A 21,868-nucleotide genomic window follows, 5' to 3' on the forward strand; every position below is an offset into this window, starting at 1 on the left:
TGGGTGCTCTCTTAATTTCTGAATTGTAAATTGTAAAGCGTTTCAAATATACTGAAAACAATATCAACCTTCATGGACTCACTACCAAGACAGAAGTTAAAGCTTTGCCTCCTTTAAAAAGTAAAAAATTTTAAAAAGAAAGAAAGAAAATATTATGGGGGGAGTTCCGTGGAGGTCCAACAGTTAGGTTAGGGTTCTGTGACCCGGGTTCTTTCCCTGGTTGGGGGAACTGAGATTCAGCAACCCTCGAGGTATGTCCAAATTAAAAAAAAAAAAAATTAGCTACAGTGATGAAAAGGAAAATAAGATTTGTAAAATGAACTTGAAAGCTTGAGGAAGGAACAAAGATTTTCAAATGTGGAAATTTCACCAAAGAAATCTTAGTAATTTTGCAAGTAAACTTTTCAACGCAGAAAACTTGTCTCCAGGCCCATCAGAAAGCCCACATTTCCCCTGAGTGTTGACACTGCGTCCCACAGCATTGTAGCAGCACACACTCCTACCGCAGCGTGTGTGCTGAGTCGCTTCAGTTGTGTCCATCTCTTTGTGACCCTACAGACTGCAGCCTGCCGGGCTCCTCCGTCCCACCGCAGCACCAGGAGGCATTTTTTTTTAAAGTGCTCGTGCGTTCCACAGGAAAGGTGGAGAGGTTAATCAGAAATAAAACGTTTTAAAAAATAAATAAATAAAGTGCTCTTCAAAGCTCCAGTCCTGTTATTACTACAGATGAGAGAGCCTAGGGTCACTGAGATTCAGTCTGCGTCTCTGAGGACACCGTGACCTCTCCAGGACCTCCCTGAGAGCCTTGATGACCTGGGGTTAGGGTCAGTCTGGTCTCAGAGAAGGCGCACCGGCCACCTGAAAGGCCCTCCCTCCATGCCTGTCTCGGCCTCACTCGGAGTCTCTCTCCCTGAATCTGGTGTCTCTGGGGATTCGGCCTGCTCCTTCATTCTGGATCATGAGGTCACGGAGTGTCCTCCCGTCGGCTGTCTCCCAGGAGCCCCAGAGAAGGCAGTCCATTGACCAGGACAGTCCTGGCTCTCTAGCCAGGAAGTCATGTTCACATGGTCAGTCCACGAAGGACCAGCCCTGAGTGAGCTCTGAGTTCTGACCACAGTGAGAGATACTAAACTAAGTCCCGTGAGAAGCCTGTGATCCAAAGGTCCTCGCACCTGGAGAGCACGGGGAGGAAGGGTCACTGGTGGCTGGAGTGGCCCAGGCCCCATGGAGAGATGACTGGTGAAAAGTGTAAGTGTTAGGCGCTCAGTCGTGCCAACTCTGCGACCCTATGGACTGTAGCCTGCCGGGCTCCTTTGTCCATGGAATTCTCCAGACAAGAATACTGGAGTGGGTTACCATTCCTTTCTCCAGGGGAACCTTCCCAATCCAGGAATCAATGACCTTTGAGCTCAGCTGTAAAAGGGAGCTCAGCTGTAAAAGGAACCCCAGCCTGGGACTTCCCTGATGGTCCAGTGGTTAAGACTCTGAGCTTCCAATCCGAGGAGCACGGGTTCGATCCCTGGTGGGGGAACTAAGATCCCGCATAGTGTGTGGCCAAAAATAAACAAACAATTAAAATTATCATGAAGACAAATCATTTTAAAAAAGGAAGCACAGGTCAAGTTTAAATCGACATTCCAGAGCAAAAGTGTCCAGAGGATGTGTGATTTTTAAAAGTCTACACCCCTCGGTGGAAAAGCTCAGGTCCCAGCCCCCAGACACCTCCATTTAGAGGGGCAGGGGCGAATGCCTACACAGGACCTTGAGATGCACCTTCTAAAAGGCCTTCGTTTTCCCTTGCAAGGTAGCATTTTAGAAGGGGTGGGGCTGGGGATTTCAGAGCACCTGTCCTGGGTGGTAAGGAACCCACCTGCCACTGCAGGAGACTGAGAGACTCAGGTTCAGTCCCCAGGTCGAAAGGATCCCCTGGAAGAGGGCATGGCAACCCACTCCAGTATTCTTGCCTGGAGAATCCCATGGACAGAGGAGCCTGGCGGGCTACAGTCTATGGGGTCACACAGAGTCGGACGAGACTGAAACGATTTAGTGACTTAACACACACACACACACACACACACACACCCCTGAGTAAAGATCCTTTGAGAACCCTCCCGAGAACCAGCTAGTCTACACAAATGCAGTTTCAGTTCAGTGGCTTTTGCATGGAAAGTTTTTCGCTTGGGAAAATTTGAAAGCTGCTTTATGCACTTCCTGGCCTTCTTAAACCAGAACAAATGTTTCCCCATGCCTTAGGGTTTTCACAACAGGGGCCGCCTGACTTGTGCACTGTGATGAGGTAGGAGGTAGAAACAGGGTAGGCTGCCAACCCCAGGGCTGCTGGGTCTGCCAGACCATTTGCCCCCACATTTGAGAGCCCAGATCATCAGTTTTTTTGGATTTTTTTTGCTTCTCATTTTATTCTGTTTTGTTTACCCATCCAAGCTCTCCCCGATTTCTGCTCTCAGTCAGCGTGCCTGCCCTGGCCTCCGTGTGACTACCTCTCAATCCACTCCCGTCTCAATCTGGTCTGGATACTACACTAGAGCTTGAAGTCTGTTCAGTTTCATCCGAGCTATCTCCAGTGGGCTCAGACGGTAAAGGATCTGCCTGCAACACAGACTCTGGTTCTATCCCCGGGTCGGGACCATCCTCTGAAAGAGGGCATAGCAACCCAGGCCAGTATTCTTGCCTGGAGAATCCCATGGACAGAGGAGGCCACAGGGTCACAAAGAACCAGACATGACTGAAGCGACTTAGCACTTGCCCGTTTTGTCCAAAGTCTCACCACTTCAGGTGTGGTCCAGGATCCAGCAGCAACAGTACCAGCCGGAAACAGGTTAGAAATGCAGCGTCCCAGGAATCCCTCCACTAATAATGAAACCGGCAGAACGCATCTCAGTACTCAGTAGAGTGCAGGTTCTTCTGTCCTGGCATGGAAAGAATTCAGCGAGAGGCAGAGTGACAAGTAGGGAAAGGGGTTTATCTGTATAGGACGCTTGTGAGAGGTACGAGTGGGCAGGTAAGGGTGTTCCACCTCGAGAATTTAGTGGGCTACAGTTTTACAATCAAAGGAAAAGAGGGGAGGGAGAGAAGACTACCTTCTTCATTCTTTTTTAAAAAATGTTATTTATTTGGCCGTTCTGGTGTTTATTACTGCACAGGCTTTTCTCAGCTTTGGACACAGGCTCTAGAACGTTCGGGCTTCAGTAGTTGCGGTGCTCGGGCTTCTCATCGCGTGGCTTCTCTTGTTGCAGAGCACAGGATCTAGGCACACAGGCTTCAGCAGTTGTGGCTTCCGGGCTCTAGAGCTTGGGCTCAGTTGCTATGGCGCATGGGCTTAGTTGCTCCAGGGCATGTGGAATCTTCCTGGACCAGGGTTCAAACCTGAATCTCCTGCATTGGCATGCAGATTCTTTATCACCAAGCCACCAGGGAAGCCCTCTTTCTCATTCTTGAGTAGACCTCAAGTTTCCATCAACAGTTCCTCCTCCGCTTCAGGTGGAGGAGGTTTCCTCTCCCTACATGGTCAAGCCAAGACTGTCAGGGTGCAATGGAAAAGAGCAAAAAGGTGGTAGCACATACTAAAACACAGTAAATCATCTCGTGTCTCAGTGCGTCACCGTTTCCCTATATTTTTGTTTGCATGGGCACCGAGAAGCACGTCCTGGCGATTAGTACCTTCCTGAGCTCACTGGGCAGAATGCGATTCTAATGTCTGTTGGGGGCCAGAGTGAGGTACTCCGCCCATGGCAAACGTCATGAGGAAGGAGGCTCGACATATGCAAAGGTGGGATCGAGCCTCAGGAGTCCCCCTGGAAATCCTCGAGCGTCTACCCCCATAACCAGAGCCTGCCTACTTTACTACTTTGTGCTCTCACCTACACCTCTGACTTTATGGGGGGCTGTCCCCCACCACCTCTTTCAGAGAAGGAGTTAACCTAGAGCTCCAGTCAATAAAAACTCTTGGGCGTGACAAGAGTGTTTTAACCTACAAACTCCTCTGAAGCTTCTCTAGCCTGCCTGACAGGCTCGTCTGGCCACATGTGATTGCTCACAGCCTCCCAACCGTGAGAGGCACGAGATGCTTTAAACCCTCTAAAAACAGGTTCTTAAGAGAAGTTAGAAAACTATAAGTATAGTGGGCTGATTAGAAATTGTGTTGGTGAACGGTTTTTCATTTGTTGAGCCAATGTTTGTTGCTAAGTCTCCATATCCCCTGCCCTTAACACATTAATGAATATATAGAAGGAATAAGTATTAACCTTTGATATTAATCACGTCAGACCTTAGGCTAAGTAAATTCTTTCCTTAACTAAAACCCACTATACCCTCACCCTGTAGGAATGTAACTTTATTTGGGTGGCGTCTGTTTTGAGAATAATCACCCCTGGAGAAATAAGTGTCCTGGTTGACTGACCGCTGTCACAAGGAGAGGGTCATAAATTGTCAGCAGGCCCCCCTGGCCAGAAGATGATGTAACACCGCTAAGACCTCTGTATACATTTGTATGAAGCACCTGACTTTGATAAAAGTCAGGACTGCTGACCCCGCATGACTTTTGCATAACATCTCACTGTATAAAAGTAGACCATGGAAAATAAAGAATGGGGATCAGTTTCTCGAAATACTGGTCTCCCCATGTCTCTCTCTCTCTCACTCTGGCTGAGTCTCCATCTGGAGCGCGGAACCCACCAAGCTTACTAATTTTGCCTGGGCTTCTAAGATCCGACCGGGGAGGCCTCAGTGTCTCCTCTCCTTTGGGAGAACGGAAGGACGCCTGCGGCCTACGTAAGTGGTGCAAACTTCTTGTCTTGAAGTTTTATTGGTCTCCTGCGTAAACCAAGCCACTCAGCCTCTTTTCTCCACTGAATTTTCCTACTGAGCTATCCTTATTCTATCACTCTTTATATCTCTAATTAATATCTAATTGAAGCTATCATATCCTGATCCTCGCCGACGCTGTCCCTGCTTCGAACTCCCTGGATCAGCCGAGGCTGGACCCCGGCAAATGTCATCACTGTTTTATTGTTTGGGGGAATGCCTCATGCTCCTGCTGTGTGGTTTTGTTGCTCAGCAAGCCTGCTTGGTTGGTGGTTGGGCAAACCTGCTTTCTTGAGTGATCATTAACTGACAGCTTCTCCCGTACTTTTTCCTTTACTTACAATCTCCTAGTGGGATTAGCTGTTTAAGCACCCACTTCGTTGCATTACTCTCTCCCTCTCGGTAAGGTTAAAATGACTACATTTTAACGCTATGAAGATGATTGCTAAGACAGCAGGTTTTTGCTTAAACTGGCTGCAGAGAATCACCTAGAGATTTTACATAAACGCAGAGGTTCGAATCCACTCCAGAGGTTCTGATTTAATAGGCCTGGGAGCCCGGGCATGCAGCCAGGCTGAACCCCGGCTAAGGTGTTAATAAATGCAGGGGCATCAGTGCCGGTTGGGGGAGAGGGGGACACTCCCAACAAGAACATCAGAGCCAGGGGCAGGCTGATCCGTGGGTTTTGTTGGTTTTTCCCTTCCTGTTAGGTACTCTGTGGCCTGGGGTATTTGGACTGCCAGATCAGGAAGCCCACGGGAATCCTTTAGGGGTCCAGTGGTTAGGACTCTGTGCTTTCACTGCCTAGAGTGTGGGTTCAATCCCTGGTCAGGGAACTAAGATCCCACAAGCTGCTTGGCCAAAGAAACGGGGGAAAAAAGGTCCTATACTGAAGAAAACTGTGTGTCCTCACAGGACCAATTAGGGGTTGATTAATTGCATTCAAAAAACCTCATTTAAGCAGTTTGACAATCCTTTCAAAGCAATTTCCCCAGGACATTATTTCTCAAGTCCACTCTTTCCGTACCACCTCCTCTGCAAATGATTCACGTGGGTCCAGTCTGGCTAGCCGGTGCCCCAATTTGGGGAGGTATATTTGATGTCTGCCCTAATCCCAGACATGGCAAAGCATAGATCTCATCTGAAGAAGGCATGCTGAACATTTTAAACAAAGCTGAATCCCAGCATGCCCATTCATGCTCACACCAGCATGCCACATTCCCTGGGGAGTCCCGAGGGCATTATTTCCAAGAAGAATGTCTCACAGATGGAAATGTTTTCTTCCTACCTGAGGCAGCTGGGTGCCTCCTGCCCAGCCAGATTCCAGGCAAGACCACAGCCTCTTACACGCTCCAGGAAGTGTCCTGGGTGCAGAGATGTGCAGTACACAGGTGGAGTTGGGGAGGACGTGAGGAGACACAGCAAGTGTAAGGTCACAGTGTGTGTAAGGTCCTAAAAGAGTAGGGTCTGATGTCCGTGGAGCAGATGTGTGGGAGCGAAGGGTTCCATCTGAGGGTGGGAACAAGAAGAGATGGCCACTGACAAAGTTGGTAATTAAGTCATGTCTTCATCCATCCATCCATCCATTTATCCATCCATTTCTTCCCTCCTTCCCTCCCTCCCTCCCTTTCTCCATCCATCCATCCATGCATCTATCCATCCATCCACCCATGCATCTATTCACCCATCCCTCCATCCCTCCCTCCTTCCCTCCATCCATCCATGTATCTATCCCTCCCTCTATCCATTCATCCCTCCATCCATTCATTCATCTATCCATCTGTCCATGCATCTATCCACCCATCTATCCATGGCTCCATCCCTTCATCCATCCATCCCTCCCTCCATCCATCCATACATCTCTCCCTCCATCCATTCATTTATTCAATAAGTTATTTCTTTAGTGAACAGGGCCAGAGAGTCTAAGCCCTGTTGAAGTGTGGGATACGGATGAGGATGGGCTGTCGCTCAGCAGAAGGTGCTCCAGTAAGGGAAAATCCCAAGTCTGGGATGCGGGGAGGAGGACTCTGAACCCAGATTTGGAGGAAGCATCAGGATGGTTCTTTGGAGGAAGTGACACCCCGGCTAGACCCTGAGAGATGACAGGGAGTTATTCTCCTGGGCAAGCACCTCCCCCCACCCCGTCCACCCGCCCCGCCCCGCTCCACCCCGAGATGGGGCGGCCCTGGGTACCAGGAAAGATGTCCGTGCAAACATCTGGTTGGGGGGGGGGGGTGCTCGGAGAACAGTTGAAGTTCACAGAGGTGAGTTCACACCCGGTGGAGCAATTGGAAGAAGCAAAGGGATAGCACCTTGAGAAGGTACAGTTCAGGGGAATGACGGGCGAGGGAGAGCGGGTGTTAGGAGCGCTCTATGTAGCGGAGACAAAGGATACCCGGCTGCAGGAAGGGCAGGTGAGGGCCTGGAGAGGAGACCAGGCACTTCCATGAGGGCCAGAAAGCCAATCCTGTCCCCTACACCGAGGAATGCGGATGAAGGGAGCCGACGACTAGGAGAGCAGGATGCCCCGAGGGTTAAGCGGCATCCGGTCTGACTTGGAGGGCACAGGAGTCCCAAACCTGGTCTCCAATCAGGAGGGAGAGCCTGCACATGCCCCCCAAACCCAACCTATAGAGGAGATGGAGGTGGGCGGGTCCCAAGTAAGCATTGTCCAGGCGGCCGCCACTCTGGACAGTCCCCGATCAAATGCCACCTCTCCCCAACCAGCCGCAAATATTTACATCCTGTTTATGCTGAGGCCTCCTAGGGCCTCAATTTTCATGAATAAAAGATGAGTTTCCAGGCCGAGCCAAGAAGGGAAAGAAACCCCCGCCAGCTGGTAGGGACCAGAGGCAGTTTAGCGTTTCGGTTGCTGTCGCCGCCCGCGTGGTATTTGGAGGAAATTTGAATTGGCCGGGTCAAGGTGACCCGGGGCGGGAAATTTGGCTTTTTCTATACTATCTGAGGTTTCCTGGATCTAATCTACTTGCAGCGCATGTACCCTGAACTTTTTTCACAGGGCTATTCCCTGAGAAACTTAACACTCTGGTTTATCCTTCAGAAATGTTAAAGTCAGAGCATCTTAGAGCTGGAGAGGGTGTTTAGAGAAAATCTAGCGCAGTGTCCTAGTTTAAAGAGGAGAAAACAGGCTCAGAGGGCAAGGGGCTTGCTCAGACCAATTCAGCTGATCAATGATAATCTGTCTCACTTCCCTATCACTTGGTTCTTTCCACTGTATCACACAAAAATTTATAATTAATACTGTATTCTTCAGAACAGTTTTAGATTTACAGAAAATTAAGTAGATAATACAGAGTTCCCCTATAACCCAGTTCCTGGGGGCTGAGCTTCCCTTACTATTAACATCTTGCTTTAGTGTAGTGCCTTAATTACAATTAGTGAACCGACATTGATACCTTATTATTAACTAAAACCCATAGTCTACATTAAGTTTCATTCTTTTTTTTTTTGCCACACAACGGGGCTTGTGGGATCTTAGTTCCCCGACGAGGGATTGAACCTGGGCCCTCGGCAGTGAAGCCACAAGTTCTAACACTGGACCACCAGGGAATTCCCAAGGTTCACTCTTTATATTCATCGGTTTATGGATTTTGACAAAGATGTGATGTTGTGGGTGTATTCACGATGACAGTAGCAGACACAATAGTTTCGGTACCTAGAAATCACCTGTGCTCCACCTGTTCGGTCCTCCTCCCTTCCAGTCGCAGGCGATCACTCATCTTTTTGCTTTTGCCATGGTTTGCCTTTTCCAGAATGTCCTGTAACTGGAATCACACAGTATATAGCCTTTTCAGATTGGCTCTTTCATTTGGCCATAAGCGGTGTATATGGGCTTTCCGGGTGGCATTAGTGGTAAAGAATCTGCCTGCTGATGCAGGAGACATAAGAGATGCCCGTTTGATCTCTGGGTCAAGAAGATCCCCCAGAGAAGGAAAGGGCAAACCGCTCCAGTATTCTTGCCTGGAAAATTCATGGACAGAGGAGCCGGATGGGCTACCATCCATAGGGTCGCAAAGAGTCAGACACAACTGAATCAACTTAGCATGCAAGCACGTAGGAGTGATAGAGATCTTATCAGATCAGATCAGATCAGTCGCTCAGTCGTGTCCGACTCTTTATGACCCCATGAACCGCAGCACGCCAGGCCTCCCTGTCCATCACCAACTCCCGGAGTTCACTCAGACTCATGTCCATCGAGTCAGTGATGCCATCCAGCCATCTCATCCTCTGTCATCCCCTTCTCCTCCTGTCCCCAATCCCTCCCAGCATCAGAGTCTTTTCCAATGAGTCAACTCTTCTCACGAGGTGGCCAAACTACTGGAGTTTCAGCTTTAGCATCATTCCTTCCAAAGAAATCCCAGGGCTGATCTCCTTCAGAATGGTCTGATTGGATCTCCTTGCAGTCCAAGGGACTCTCAAGAGTCTTCTCCAACACCACAGTTCAAAAGCATCAATTCTTCGGTGCTCAGCCTTCTTCACAGTCCAACTCTCACATCCATACATGACCACAGGAGAAACCATAGCCTTGACTAGATGGACCTTTGTTGGCAAAGTAATATCTCTGCTTTTGAATATGCTATCTAGGTTGGTCATAACTTTCCTTCCAAGGAGTAAGCGTCTTTTAATTTCATGGCTGCAGTCACCATCTGCAGTGATTTTGGAGCCCAGAAAAATAAAGTCTGACACTGTTTCCACTGTTTCCCCATCTATTTCCCATGAAGTGATGGGACCGGATGCCATGATCTTATAGGTTGATTGAATATTTCACATTCTTTGCTCCGTTCAAAGATGTAGAAATTCCTGGAAAATGACACAAAGTTCTCCCTTAACTATAGAGATGAATTCAGGTTGGTACCCGGACTTGCGTCTTTGAGCCTCAGCAATTTTTCTCCCTTGTCTTTCCCATGCCTCCTCTTTAAAAAGAATTTCTTCACAACCTTTCTTGTCATGAATTTTCGCCTCTTACGTGGTCTTGGTCTCAGTTTCGACTTCTGTACAAAACCTCAGTTGGGAGAAGTTTTGTTTTTTTGGACATGGACTGTTTTTCCTACGCCAAGCTCAGTGCTGGAAGCTATTTCCTGCGACATTTTATTTAATCTCTACAAGTTTGTAGCAAAGAAATCCTTCTTCCTATTTTTATACACGAGAGAACCAAACAAGTTCTTGATCCATTAACCCAAAGCCAGGCAGCCAGCAAATGCCTGGAATGGGGGGCAGTGTTTGATCCCAGTTAGATCTAGGCTCTAAACTTTCACTGCTTCCCTTGTTGTTGTTCAGTCACTTAAGTTGTGTCCAGCTCTTTTGCGACCCCGTGGACTGCAGCACACCAGGCTTCTCTGTCCTCCACTATCTCCCAGAGCTTGCTCAAACTCATGTCCATTGAGTCAGTGATGCCATCCAACCATCTCATCCTCTGTCACCCACTTACCCTCCTGCCCTCAATCTTTCCCAGCATCAGAGTCTTTTCCAGTGAATAGGCTCTTCGCATCAGATAGCCAACGTATTGGAGCTTCAGCTTCAGCTTCAGTCCTTCTAATGCATATTGAGGGTTGATTTCCTTTAGGACTGACTGCTTGGATCTCCTTGCTGTCCAAGGGATTCTCAAGAGTCTTCCCGCAGATCCACAGTTCGAAAGCATCAATTCTTCTGCGCTCACTGCTTCCTTGGATGGCCTTAATTTTAATTTGGATCCAAATAAAAAGTCTCCCAAGTTTCCCCTGGTTTCAGAGTGGGGCGACAATGTTCCTAACCTGAGGAAATACTTCTTGTGGGAAAGAAAGTTCTGGTTTAGAACTGCTGACGGAAAACAAAACAGGAAGTCAAGCATTCCTGGCTTAAGCGACCATCTATGAATCTGCTAGAATCTGGCCCTGCCGTGGGCCAGGCTGCAAGCTTCACCCTGGGCCCAGAGGAGAGGGGTGAGGGGCTCCCGTCTGCAAACAGCCCAGGCCGGATCTGCCTTCCCACGGGGGTCAGGAGTCAGGGAGGGGGTGGGTGACATCTGGACTGAAAGCCCAGGCTCAGGAGAGAAGCCGGAAAGGCAGGAGCCCTGTCTGCCCCAGCTGCAGGGGGAATGGGGGAGGGGGTGGGGGGTGTTGGGGGCAGGGCTGATGGGGTGATGAATCAATCTTGAGGGGCATTTGGAGAACCTGCCTGTCTGGGGCTGGGTGGACCCTTGCAAGGCACTGGAATCATTCTCTCTCTCCCACTGTGTCCTGGGCCCCTGGTAAATTTGATGATAAATTTGACTGCACGCGGGTGGGTGCTAAGTCACTTCAGTCGTGTAGGAATCTTTGCGACCCCAGGGACTCTAGCCCACCAGGCTCCTCTGTCTGTGGGATTCTCTAGGCAAGCGTACTGGAGTGGATTGCCATGCCCTCCTCCAAGGGCTCGAACTCCAGGTCTCCTTCGTCTCCTGCATTGGCAGGTGGGTTCTTTCCCATTGGCAGGCCACCTGGAAACATATTTAAAACTTCTGTCCATTCACAGACATGATAAACAGAGTTGAATAACAAGCCACAAACTAGGAGACATCTTGTCAATTCATGAATAATCTGATGCCTTCTCTTTAAAAAACTTTCTTCGCCAGCCTTGTCAAGTGTGAATAATCCTGCAAATCATTACGAGAAAAGACAAACCACCCCACAGAACACAAACACGTGCGTGGATAACTATTTCATTGTGGAGGAGACTCACATGGCCCATCAATTTTGGTTTTTGCTTTTTCTGTTGTACTACAAGGTTCCACCAGGGATTGAACCCCTGGTCCTCAGGCAGTGAAAGTGCAGGATCCTAACCACCTGCGGGACCACCAGGGAATTCCCAGGGGTCGTACAATTTAACTCAGTTCTGACACTCTCTACCTGGAGTTAGCACCGAACCCACAGATTAAGGGTTGAGTCCCACAAGACTGTTCCAACCCCCCACACACACCCCACCACCGAGATGCTGGTCGTAAGTCCAGGTTCTCACCTGTGCGTCTGATTAACTGACTGTAAAATGGATGTTCCCACGCATCCTCCCCACCTTGGGTTCAGTCATTTACTAGACGAGCTCACAGAACTCAGGCAAACACTTCTATTTACTGGTTTATTATATAACAGAGGATGAGATGGTTGGCTGGCTTCACCAACTCGATGGACATGAGTTTGAGCAAGTTCTGGGAGTTGGGGATGGACAGGGAAGCCTGGCATGCTGCCGTCCACAGGGTCATAAAGAGTCAGACATGACTGAGTGACTGAACCGAACTAACAGAGGATGTGATAAAGGATAAAGATGAATGGCCAGGGACTTCCCTGGTGGTCCAGTGGCTAAGACTCCGTGGTCCCAGTGTAGGGACCTCCTCATTCCTGGCCAGGGAACTAGATTCCACCACTGCAACTAAAGATCCCGCATGCTGCCATGAAGGTCAAAGATTCTACATGCTGCAACTAAGACCCAAATAAATAGCACATCCAAATAAATAAATAAATACATTTTTTTTAAAAGACGGGTGGTCATATGAAGAAATACCTAGAGGAGGACCAGAGGGGTCCCGAGGGCAGAGGCTTCCATCCTCATAGAGTTGGGGTGCATCACCCTCCGGGCGCATGGATGAGTTCTCCCACCCAGAAGCTCCCTGAACTACATACTTTGCGGGTTTGTATGGAGCCTTCATCATGTAGGCACCACGGATCATTAATTCCATTTCCAACCACTCTCCCCTTCTTGGAGGGTGGGGTTAAAAGTTCTAAGCCTTTATCATGGCTTGGTCTTTCTGGTGATCAGCTCCCGTCCAGGAGCCCACCCAGAGTTGGCTCATTAGACCAGAAGACACTCCTGTCACCCAGGAAACTCCAAGGGTTTCAGGAGCCCTGTATCAGGAACTGGGGGTCAAAGACAAAGTATCGGAGCAAAAGATGCTGCTGGCGCTCTTCTCACTTAGGGAACTGTAAGAATCTTAGGAGTTCTGTGCTGGGGACTGCAGGGGCAGAGACCAGTATATTCTTTATATTATTTTACACCCACCCATTAGCAGCCTGATCTGGAGATTCCACTACCCCATCCCCACTCTTGTCTAGGGACCCTCCACCCCACTCCTACATGCTCTAGATACCACGCCTCACCTCTCCCCCTTCCTCTGGTCTACGGGCCTTGCTGTGGCTCTGATCCAGGTGTTTCCACGAGGTTCCAGGGAGGAGACCAGGGTCAGTGTGCTGACCCAGGGCAAAGGGGCCAGAGGGCGAATCAGTCCCTGGCCGGTGAACTGTCCCCAAGGCACCGGTGCTCATGGGGAGCTGGCACGCACGACAGTGGGGAGAGGTGGCCTTGAAAATCACACAGGGCCTCAGGCAGTAACTCGGGGAGACTGCAGCTGAAGGCTGGGTGTGTGCGGGCACCCCATGATTTGAGAGATGGAGGCCCTTTGGTAGATGATGCTGAGTGACCTTCAGCAGGTGATACCCGCTTTATTTAATATGTATTTATTTATTTCGCTATGAAAGTGAATTGTTAAGTCACTCAGGCATGTCTGACTCTTTGCAACCCCATGGACTGTAGCCCACCAGGCTCCTCTGTCCACGGGATTCTCCAGGCAAGAATACTGGAGTGGGCAGCCATTCCCTCCTCCAGGGGCTCTTCCCGACCCAGGGATTGAACCTGGTTTCCTGCACGGCAGGCAGATTCTTTACCATCCGAGCCACCAGAGAAGCCGGGGAGGGGGTGTATGTGCTCGTTGCTGTGGCAGGCAGGCTTCTTTACTTGTGGCAGGCGGGCTCAGTTGCCCAAGAGCATTTGGGATCCTAGCTCCCTGACCAGGGTTCGAGCCCATGTCTTCTGCATTGGAAGGCAGATTCTTAACCACTGGACCACCAGGAAGTCCCGTTGACACCCTCTTCATTTGTGGCGGCCCCTCTGACTTGCTCTGGGGCCTCTGGACACTTCAGGGCATTGGCTGGGAGGATGGAGTTGCAGAGAGAAAAGAAGCACATGGTTGGGGGTGGGGGTGGGGGTGGGGTGGGCTTCCGGACATGGCTCCCCCACCACCCCGCCCCGCACCAGCACCAGCTCTGGGACTTTGTGGGGAGGGTTGGGAGAGCTTAGCCAGGAGAAGGTGCTCTTCTGTGTGTGATGGGGAAACTGAGTCAGGGAGTTCTTAGGTGTCTTGCTCAGAGCCCTGTGGAAGGTTTGTGCATAAGCTGCTTTCAGCTCCCCAGGGTGGGGGAGGAGGAGAGGAACCAGCTCGCTGATGACATTTACAGACACCCTCCCTCCTGCCAAAGACAAAAAAGGCTTCTCCTCCTCCTCTCTTCCCTGCTAAATCTTGCTCAGAGCTGCCCACTCGGAGCCAGCATCACGGCTTCTGCCTCTCCTTGTCCGGCCAACAGGAAAAGACGGGCGTGCAAATGCTTTAAGGCCGCAGTCCTACTGCCCTAAATCCCCCAGCACACGCCCTGACTTCATAGCCCCACAAATGGGAGGTAGACGTGACCGCAGGCAGCCTGGCCATGCCTCCGTCAGAGCACTCAGGCTTTGAACTCTGTCTGTCCATCTGTCTGGGTAGGTGGAGTCAGAGCCTGTCATTCCCATTTTGCAGACGAGGAGACTGAGGCTGCCCCTCCACCCTCACCTCAGTCCCAGTTTCCTGCTGCTCTGTGGGCGGAGCCCTTCAAAGTTCCTCCCACGGCGTATTTACGCTGTTCCCCCTGCCTGCCACACGCTTATTCTTTCAGACACTTCTGGGCTGTCTCCTTCTCTAGGAAGCTGCCCTTGGCTCCACGCATCGAGAATTCGATGTGGCTCAAAGCGTTCTGCCTACAACTTCATCAGAGCTCTCATCACCCCTCTACTGAGGTATCTGTGCCTAAATCTTTTCAAAGCAATTTTGTAGATACACATTGGGCAGAAAAGTGGTGAAGGTATTCAAAAGGAGTGAAGGGTTTTGTGACTGGGACACTAGAAGTTTGAATATGAGTTCTAACTGTTGTCTATTATGCACATCTGTGGGCTGAGGGACCAGTTTATGAATGGTGAAGCCACAGGGGTAAAGCTTTAGAGAAAGGAGGCTGCTCTTTGAAGAGGGTCCATGGTTTTCTCAGTGATGTTTTGTCTAATTGCACTTCATCTTTCCTGCTGAAAAGCAACAGGGGTTGAACAAATGGCCTCCTAGCTTCTCCCCAAACATCTGGCTCATAGACATTGGGGTAGAAGGACAGTAAGGCTCAGGGGGCACCAGAAGGTGGGAATGGGGAGGATGGAAGGGTGTGTGGGTGGATCTGAGAAAAGCCAGATCAGGCAGTGCAGTTTGGTAAGGCAACCAGGGTGACTGAGAGCGCCAGGAGCGGGCGGGACCAGGAAAGTCGCCACCGGGGCCTGGAGGCCAGACTGAGCCTCCTTAGGACACTGGTTCCCAAACTTTCCAGGGACAACTGCCAATCTGGACCTCTATCTGCCTCGAAGTGAACAAAACAAAAATTTTCCAGAGACCCAGATTTACTTCATTCAAAGGGCTGTCCTTTATTCCAAAACAATACTCTTACCTTTTTCTGGTGCTGAAATGTCCTGTCTTGTAGGAAATGATGGTGATGGCCCAGTTGCTGGGTTGTTTTTTTTTTCACTAGAGTCTTTTCATGGTAAAATCAGAAATGGGTAACCTTCTGTCAGTTTCGAGTTTTGTATTTCTGGTGGGGAGGGTGACTGGTAATTGATGTGACTTCTCAGAAGGACACAGGAGACCAGAAGAGATGTACCCTTCGGTGGGGACTGCAGAGAGGGTGCAGCCTGTTCAGGGCAGGTATCACTGGGGGGAGCAGGGGCCCGTGGCCAGCATCCTGGGCAGGAAAACACTGGCAGGCTCCCCGGGCAAGAGGCTCCCAGAAACGGAATAAACATGATTCCAGGGTGTGTCACCACCTCAGCCGATGATGCAATGCACAGATGTGCAAACTTGGGGACGTGGAGAGAGGGATGAGGAATAGCAGCTGGGCGGGGTGGGGCAGGCTCAGGCTGGGCAGCAGAGGGGCCCGGCGGACAGCCCCTTCCAGAGACCTTCCTAGGCCAGGGCAGGCTGGGTGCTTGTGGCCCAGCCAGGGATCCAGGGAGAAGGTAGCCCAGGGGGTGCGGCCGGCACAGGGGCCTAAGGCTTCTTCTCAGAGAGGCAGATTTCCACCCAGAGGAACCACCCCAGCGGGAGCCACGGTGGCAGCAAAGTCCTTAGACACACCTCACCTGATGCCCAATGAGTGGGGGCATTGTGCACCCACAGAAGGGCTGGTGTCTTCCCTCTATAGTCCCCCATGTTGAAGGAGCCCACTCAGGAGTCACCCCAGGAAAAGTGCCCCCCCAATCAGGCCTCAGCTGAGGATTTGAGGTCCCCTCGTCCCTCCTCCCAGGTGCCACCCTGCTGCGTTCTCACAGCCACTGCTTCCCCCGAGAGGCAGGACGTGTAGGGATTAAAACATGGACTCTGGGGACTTCCCTGGCGGCCCAGTGGTTAAGAATCCACTTGCCAAAGCTAGGGACATGGGTTCGATCCCTGGTGCAGGAAGATCACCCCACGTGCTGCGGGGCAACTAAGCCCGTGTCCCGCCACGACTGAGCCCGTGCACCGCAACGAAGAGGAGGCCCTGCTCGCAGCAACTGGAGAAAGCCTCCGCGCAGCAGCGAGGCCCCAGCGCAGCCAAAAGCAAAACTCAGGAAAGAACAGACTCTGGCTCCGGGCGGCCTGGATCCCACGAGGCACTGCTCCCTACCTGCCTGTGAGTTTCAGACCCTCACCTGTAGATGGGGCAGGTACAGCCCCTGCTCCTGGGGCATCCTGAGGAGGATGTGAGCTTATGGAATCTCAGGTGCTGGCCTACAGTGACTAATCAATGCAGCATACAGTAGGCACTCAATATGTGCACGTGGAGCTGGCACTTTTGCAAGCACCCTGTGGGGGAGGCGAGATTCCTTTGTCGCCTGCCCAGGGTCACAAAGCTGGGAGCAAGCAGAGCTTGGATAGGAGTTGTTATTTTTTTTAATAAAATTTTTTAAGTTGATGTGCTATATTTTCATTTTTATTCAGTTCAGAAATTTTTTTTTTTGGCTGTGCGGCACAGAGGCTCTTAGTGCCCCAACCAGGGATTGAACCTGAGCCCTTTGCAGTGAAAGTACAGAGTCTTAACCATCGGACCCCCAGGGAAGTCCCTCAGATTGGAGTTTAAGATGGCATGAATCTCCCTGCTCTCTCCTTACTGGCAGGAGGGAGCCCAGCTCTGAAGCCTAGTGTACACGCGTGTGCATGCGTACTTAGCTGCTCAGCCATGTCTCTTCTGCGACCCCATGGACTGTGGCCCGCCAGGCTCCTCTGTCCATGGGAGTCTCCAGGCAAGAACAGTGCAGTGGGTTGCCATTCCTTCCTCCAGTGGTTCTTCCTGACCCAGGGATCAGATTCTTTACTGCTGAGCCATCAGGGAAGCCCCCTGAAGTCAGGGAGCCTGGCTAAGCTTGCCCTCACAGGCTGTGTGACCTTGGGCATGTCCCTTAACCTCTCTGTGACTTGATTTCCTTTATCCTAAAATGACCTCATAATTACGGCTGGCTTCTGAAGTTTTTGCTTCTACTACCAGCTTAGGACCAACTCCAAAGCCAAATAGGCCCACCTCACCAATCACAGAGGTGATTTAGTTTACATGGCCTCCAGCCTCTCTGGCCAACAGCCTCCCATCAAGGCACACCTGAAGGACTCCCCTCTTGGTCCAGCGCCTAAGACTCCGCACTCCCAATGCAGGGGGCCCGGGTTTGATCCCTGGTCAGGGAACTAGACCTTGCATGCTGAAACTAATAAAAAGATAGAAGATCCTGTATGCCGCTATGAAGATTGAAGTTCTGGCTACAACTAAGACTTGGCACAGTTGGAAAAAAGAGATATCCCTGTGCCTTCCCTCAGGTCCTCTCTGAAGCACTCCCACTCCCTGGAGGCCCATGAGTCTCTGCCAAACACAAGTGATGCTTCTGACTCCCTTGCTAAAGCAAGCACTGAATGAACAGCCTTTGCTGGTTCTCCTCTGGGTGGTCTTTGTGGATTTCCACAATCCATACAATCACCCTGTAATAAGGGCTGCCCTGGTGGCTCGGCTGGTGAAGAATCTACCTGCAATGCGTGAGACCTGGGTTCGATCCCTGGGTTGGGAAGAGCCCCTGGAGAAAGGAACAGCTACTCACTCCAGTATTCTGGCCTGGAGAAGTCCATGAACTGTATAGTCCATGGGGTCGCAAAGAGTTGGACATGACTAAGTGACTTTCACTTTCACTCTGTAATAATTACTCAAATGCCAGCGTTGGGTCACTCATCGAGCCCGTATGGGCTGTTATCAAGCCTGTATCCACTGGAGGGCGGGGACACGGCTTCCTCTTGAGAAAGAACAGGGCTCCGGCAATGTCCTTGTGTTTGAAAGTAAGGGTGTGGCTTTCAGAGTGAGGCGGCCTCAGCTGACGTCTCCATGGTGATGTCACTCCCAGTCCAAGGCCACGACAACGTCCAAACAATCATTTTTTTGTGTTTTTAACAGACGCACAACATCCAAGCAGTTGTTTGAACAGAAATAGGATTGGGTTTACATTTCTTTTGCTGGAAAAGGCAGAAAAGGGAAAAGTCCCATTGGTTCTCCCCACCCAAAGGTCACCACGGTTACAAGTTCCCCTCTCGATGGGTTACCAGGATGAGATTCAACTGGACCACGATTTCATGCTTTGTTTTTTTTCATTTGACAGAAATCCAGGCGTGTTTCTCAGGTTGTTTACTACAAATTCCTTGTGAAAAGCAATTCGGAGGTTACAAAATTCTATCAGGTGAATGTCCCGTTGGTCCTAACAAATTAAACAATAACAAGTGTCCCAGGAGAGGGACTGTCCCCCTTGCAAGCACCCCCCCTCCCCAGAGAGCTTTGCCCTGGCTGGCCAGTTATTCCCAACAGGCTCTTCCCATGAAACCCCCCACCTCTTGTGGGGCTGCCAGTCACTGCCCGTGTCAGCAAGAAAACGGGCAAATCAGCACTTTCTGTGGAGACCAAAGGGCTGGGTGAGAGGTCTGCGGGGAGAGCCCCTCCCCCGGCCCCCCCAGCCCCCCTCCCCAGGTCTGATGCCCAGGGCATTGTGCCCGGCTCCACCGTCCACATCCACAGCAGGAAACGCCCATCCGAGCTTCACCAGGGTAGAAGCCGGTCTCCTTGCTCATCTGGAACAAGCCTGGCTTGTTCCCTCTCAGGGCAGTCGCCCCTTTGCAGCTCACCATTCAGGTGAGGGGAAGCTAGTACCCTGGGGTGTGTCTTGCTGCTCTGAATAAGTGGGGGTGCGGCTGTCAGTGAGGAGGGGGCTGGTGGGGGCTGAGGTGGGAGGAGGCAGTGACTGAACCTGCTGGGGCGGCACAGGTGGGCTCAGGTGTATTGCCATGGCACTTGGGTAAACCCTTGCCTCTCTTTTTTATTTTTTGCCATGTGGGATCTTAATTCCCCAACTAGGGATCAAACCCATGCTTTCAGCATTGGGAGCACAGAGTCCTAAACGCTGAACCACCAGGGGAGTCCACTTGCCTCTCTTTAGACCTTGGTTTCCCCACCTGTGCAAAGAGGGGCCAGGGCTAAATGGTGGTTTCATTTCCAGCAAGGAAACAAACTTCTTAGTTCATCCCTGATGGGCTGAGGTCCTAGGAACTTTGGCCAATTTTCTGGTTCCGGAAGCCTTGGATGTAACAGAAGGGAGAGGTGCCTCCAGGGCCCAGGTATCTTTTGATCTGGGTCATTCCCTTCCCCCAACCCCCACCGCCCTAATTTGAACAAATCACACTTTCTGTTACATCCTACTGACCCCTGTCTGTTCTGAGCTCTCTCTACCACCCTCAAACCTGGGTGCACAGACCAGGTGGGCTTCCAGCGTCTATGAATGGCCTGAACCTGCCTGCAAAACTCGTGTGTGTGTGTGTGTGTGTGTGCATGTGTGAACACATGTAGGCGGGTAAGCATATTGTGTGTTTCTGGGGAGAGTCTCCATGGATTTCAGAGTTCCAAGGCACGTGCAACCCTAAAGACATGTGAGAACCCCTGGTTGGCCTCGTCCCTTTCTTTCCTGTGCTGTCCTCCTCCCCTACAGCTTCCCAGCCCCCCAGCTCTAGCCTGGAGCCCCACAGCCTTCCAGCTGGTTTCTCAGGGCTTCAGTCTGCCCCCACCAGCTGCCTGGAGAACTTCCTGAGTTGCTTCTGATTGGGTCCTACCTACTTTCCGTCATCAGGCGCCCCGTGGCCTCCGGGAGTATCCTGGGCTCCCTTCCTATCGTCGTCGTCGTTGTTCAGTCACTAAGTCGTGTCTGACTCTTTGTAACCTGGTGGACTGTAGCTCGCCAGGCTCCTCTGTCCACGGGATTCTCCAGGCAAGCATACTGGAGTAGGTAGACGTTCCCTTCTCCAGGGGAATCTTCCCAACCCAGGTCTCCTGCATTGCAGGCAGATTCTTTACCATCTGAGACACCAGGGAAGCCCAAGTTGGGTAGCTGTGGGAGGGCACTGCTCACAATATGCACTCAAGTCCTTTTCTAACCTCGCCCTTTGGAAGAAAAAGGGTCATATTGCATGAATGCAGGCGCTATTCATTCTTAGCACTTCACCTAGATTAATGTATTCAAGCTCGATAATGGCCGGCCCTGGCAGATAAGTGCGTCAGTAGACCATTTTACAGACGGAGGAAACTAAGGCCCAGAGAGGACTGCCCACTAGCTGGTAGGTGATGGAGCTGGATTCTTATCACTGCACTTTGCCCTGGATCTTATTTCTTAGTAGCAAGACGGTCCACCCCAGCCGTGTGGAACAATTCACTCCATGTTTCCTGAGCACAGCCCTCTCCACAGCCTTCCCATCATGTGAGGCCTCCTCCAGAAGCTTGCAGTCCACCAGGCTCTGGTCTGGTCTCCGGGTCTGGCTCCCCCAACCAGCCAAGGACCTTCTCAAGGCTGGTCCAGTGCTCCAGCCTCCATCATCAATACCATGACCGGTTTGCTGAGGTGAAGGGAAACACTATCCCCAATTTTGGCACCCCACTCCAGTACTCTTGCCTGGAAAATCCCATGGACGGAGGAGCCTGGTGGGCTGCAGTCCATGGGGTCGCGAAGACTCGGACACAACTGAGCGACTTCACTTTCACTTTTCACTTTCACGCATTGGAGAAGGAAATGGCAACCCACTCCAGTGTTCTTGCCTGGAGAATCCCAGGGACGGGGGAGCCTGGTGGGCTGCCGTCTATGGGGTCGTACAGAGTCGGACACGACTGAGGTGACTTAGCAGCAGCAGCAGCAGCAAACTGAGTTTAAGAGGTTAAGAGGACTTCCTTGGTGATCCAGTGGTAAAGAGTACTGCAGGGGACACGGGTTCAGTTCTTGATTCGGTACTAAGATGGTGCATGCCATGTGGCACAGCTGAAAATTTTTAAAAATATATTTATTTAGGCTATGCCGAGTCTTAGTGACGGTGGACGGAATCTCCCATCTTCCTTGTGGCATGAGGGATCTAGTTCCCTGATCAGGGATCAAACCCTGGCCCCCTGCATTGGGAGCTTAGAGTCTTAGCCACTGGACCACCAGGGAAGTCCCAGGTGGCCTATATATATATATATATTTAAAGAAATTAACTCATTTCTCAAAGATTATGGATTCCAGTGGAGGGAAATGTGTGTGTGTGTGTGCTCAGTCATGTCCAACTCTTTGGGACCCCAGTGGACTGTAGGGAACCACGCTCCTCTGTCCATGGAATTCTCCAGGCAAGAATTCTGAAATGAGTAGCCATTCCCTTCTCCAAGGGGTCTTCCTGACCCAGGGATCGAACCTGGGTCTCCTGCATTTGGGCAGACTCCTTACCATCTGAGCCACCAAAGATCAAACCTTCATCTTCGGCACTGCAGGCAAATTCTTTACTGCTGAGCCACGGAGAAGCACAACTCAACAGGTGTCATTATGTGCTCTAAGGCTTGCTCGGCCAAGCTCTGCACTGGGTGCCTTAGGGCATATAAACAAGCCTGGGCCTGGT

At 51.0% G+C, this 21,868-nt stretch overlaps 1 protein-coding gene and 1 long non-coding RNA gene across 6 annotated transcripts in view; one reads left to right on the forward strand and one right to left on the reverse strand.

The window, feature by feature from the left end:
• Positions 1 to 3,377: 3,377 nt before the first annotated feature.
• LOC113883915 lies at positions 3,378 to 7,639 on the reverse strand. Of its 2 annotated transcripts, none has more exons than XR_003508764.1 (3): positions 7,217 to 7,639; positions 6,110 to 6,330; positions 3,378 to 3,537 (listed from the first exon to the last, which is right to left on the reverse strand). It is a non-coding gene; the product is annotated as an uncharacterized LOC113883915 (long non-coding RNA). The 2 variants fall into 2 exon arrangements; XR_003508765.1 differs by having other exon boundaries at positions 7,015 to 7,639.
• A 6,963-nt stretch (positions 7,640 to 14,602) lies between these two features.
• CLIP2 (CAP-Gly domain containing linker protein 2) overlaps positions 14,603 to 21,868 on the forward strand; it is an 83,218-nt gene continuing 75,952 nt past the window's right edge. Inside the window, exon 1 of one of the 4 annotated variants that reach the window (XM_027526536.1) lies at positions 14,603 to 14,673. In XM_027526536.1, coding sequence (XP_027382337.1) covers positions 14,614 to 14,673 — 60 coding nt within the window. In that variant the 5' untranslated portion in view covers positions 14,603 to 14,613. Of the gene's footprint in view, positions 14,674 to 18,968; positions 19,098 to 21,868 lie in introns of those variants that run through there. The other 3 variants (XM_027526537.1, XM_027526540.1, XM_027526539.1) reach the window with 3 other exon arrangements.

Source organism: Bos indicus x Bos taurus, chromosome 25 (genome assembly GCF_003369695.1).
Source record: "Bos indicus x Bos taurus breed Angus x Brahman F1 hybrid chromosome 25, Bos_hybrid_MaternalHap_v2.0, whole genome shotgun sequence".
In the NCBI taxonomy this organism is placed as follows: domain Eukaryota; kingdom Metazoa; phylum Chordata; class Mammalia; order Artiodactyla; family Bovidae; genus Bos; species Bos indicus x Bos taurus.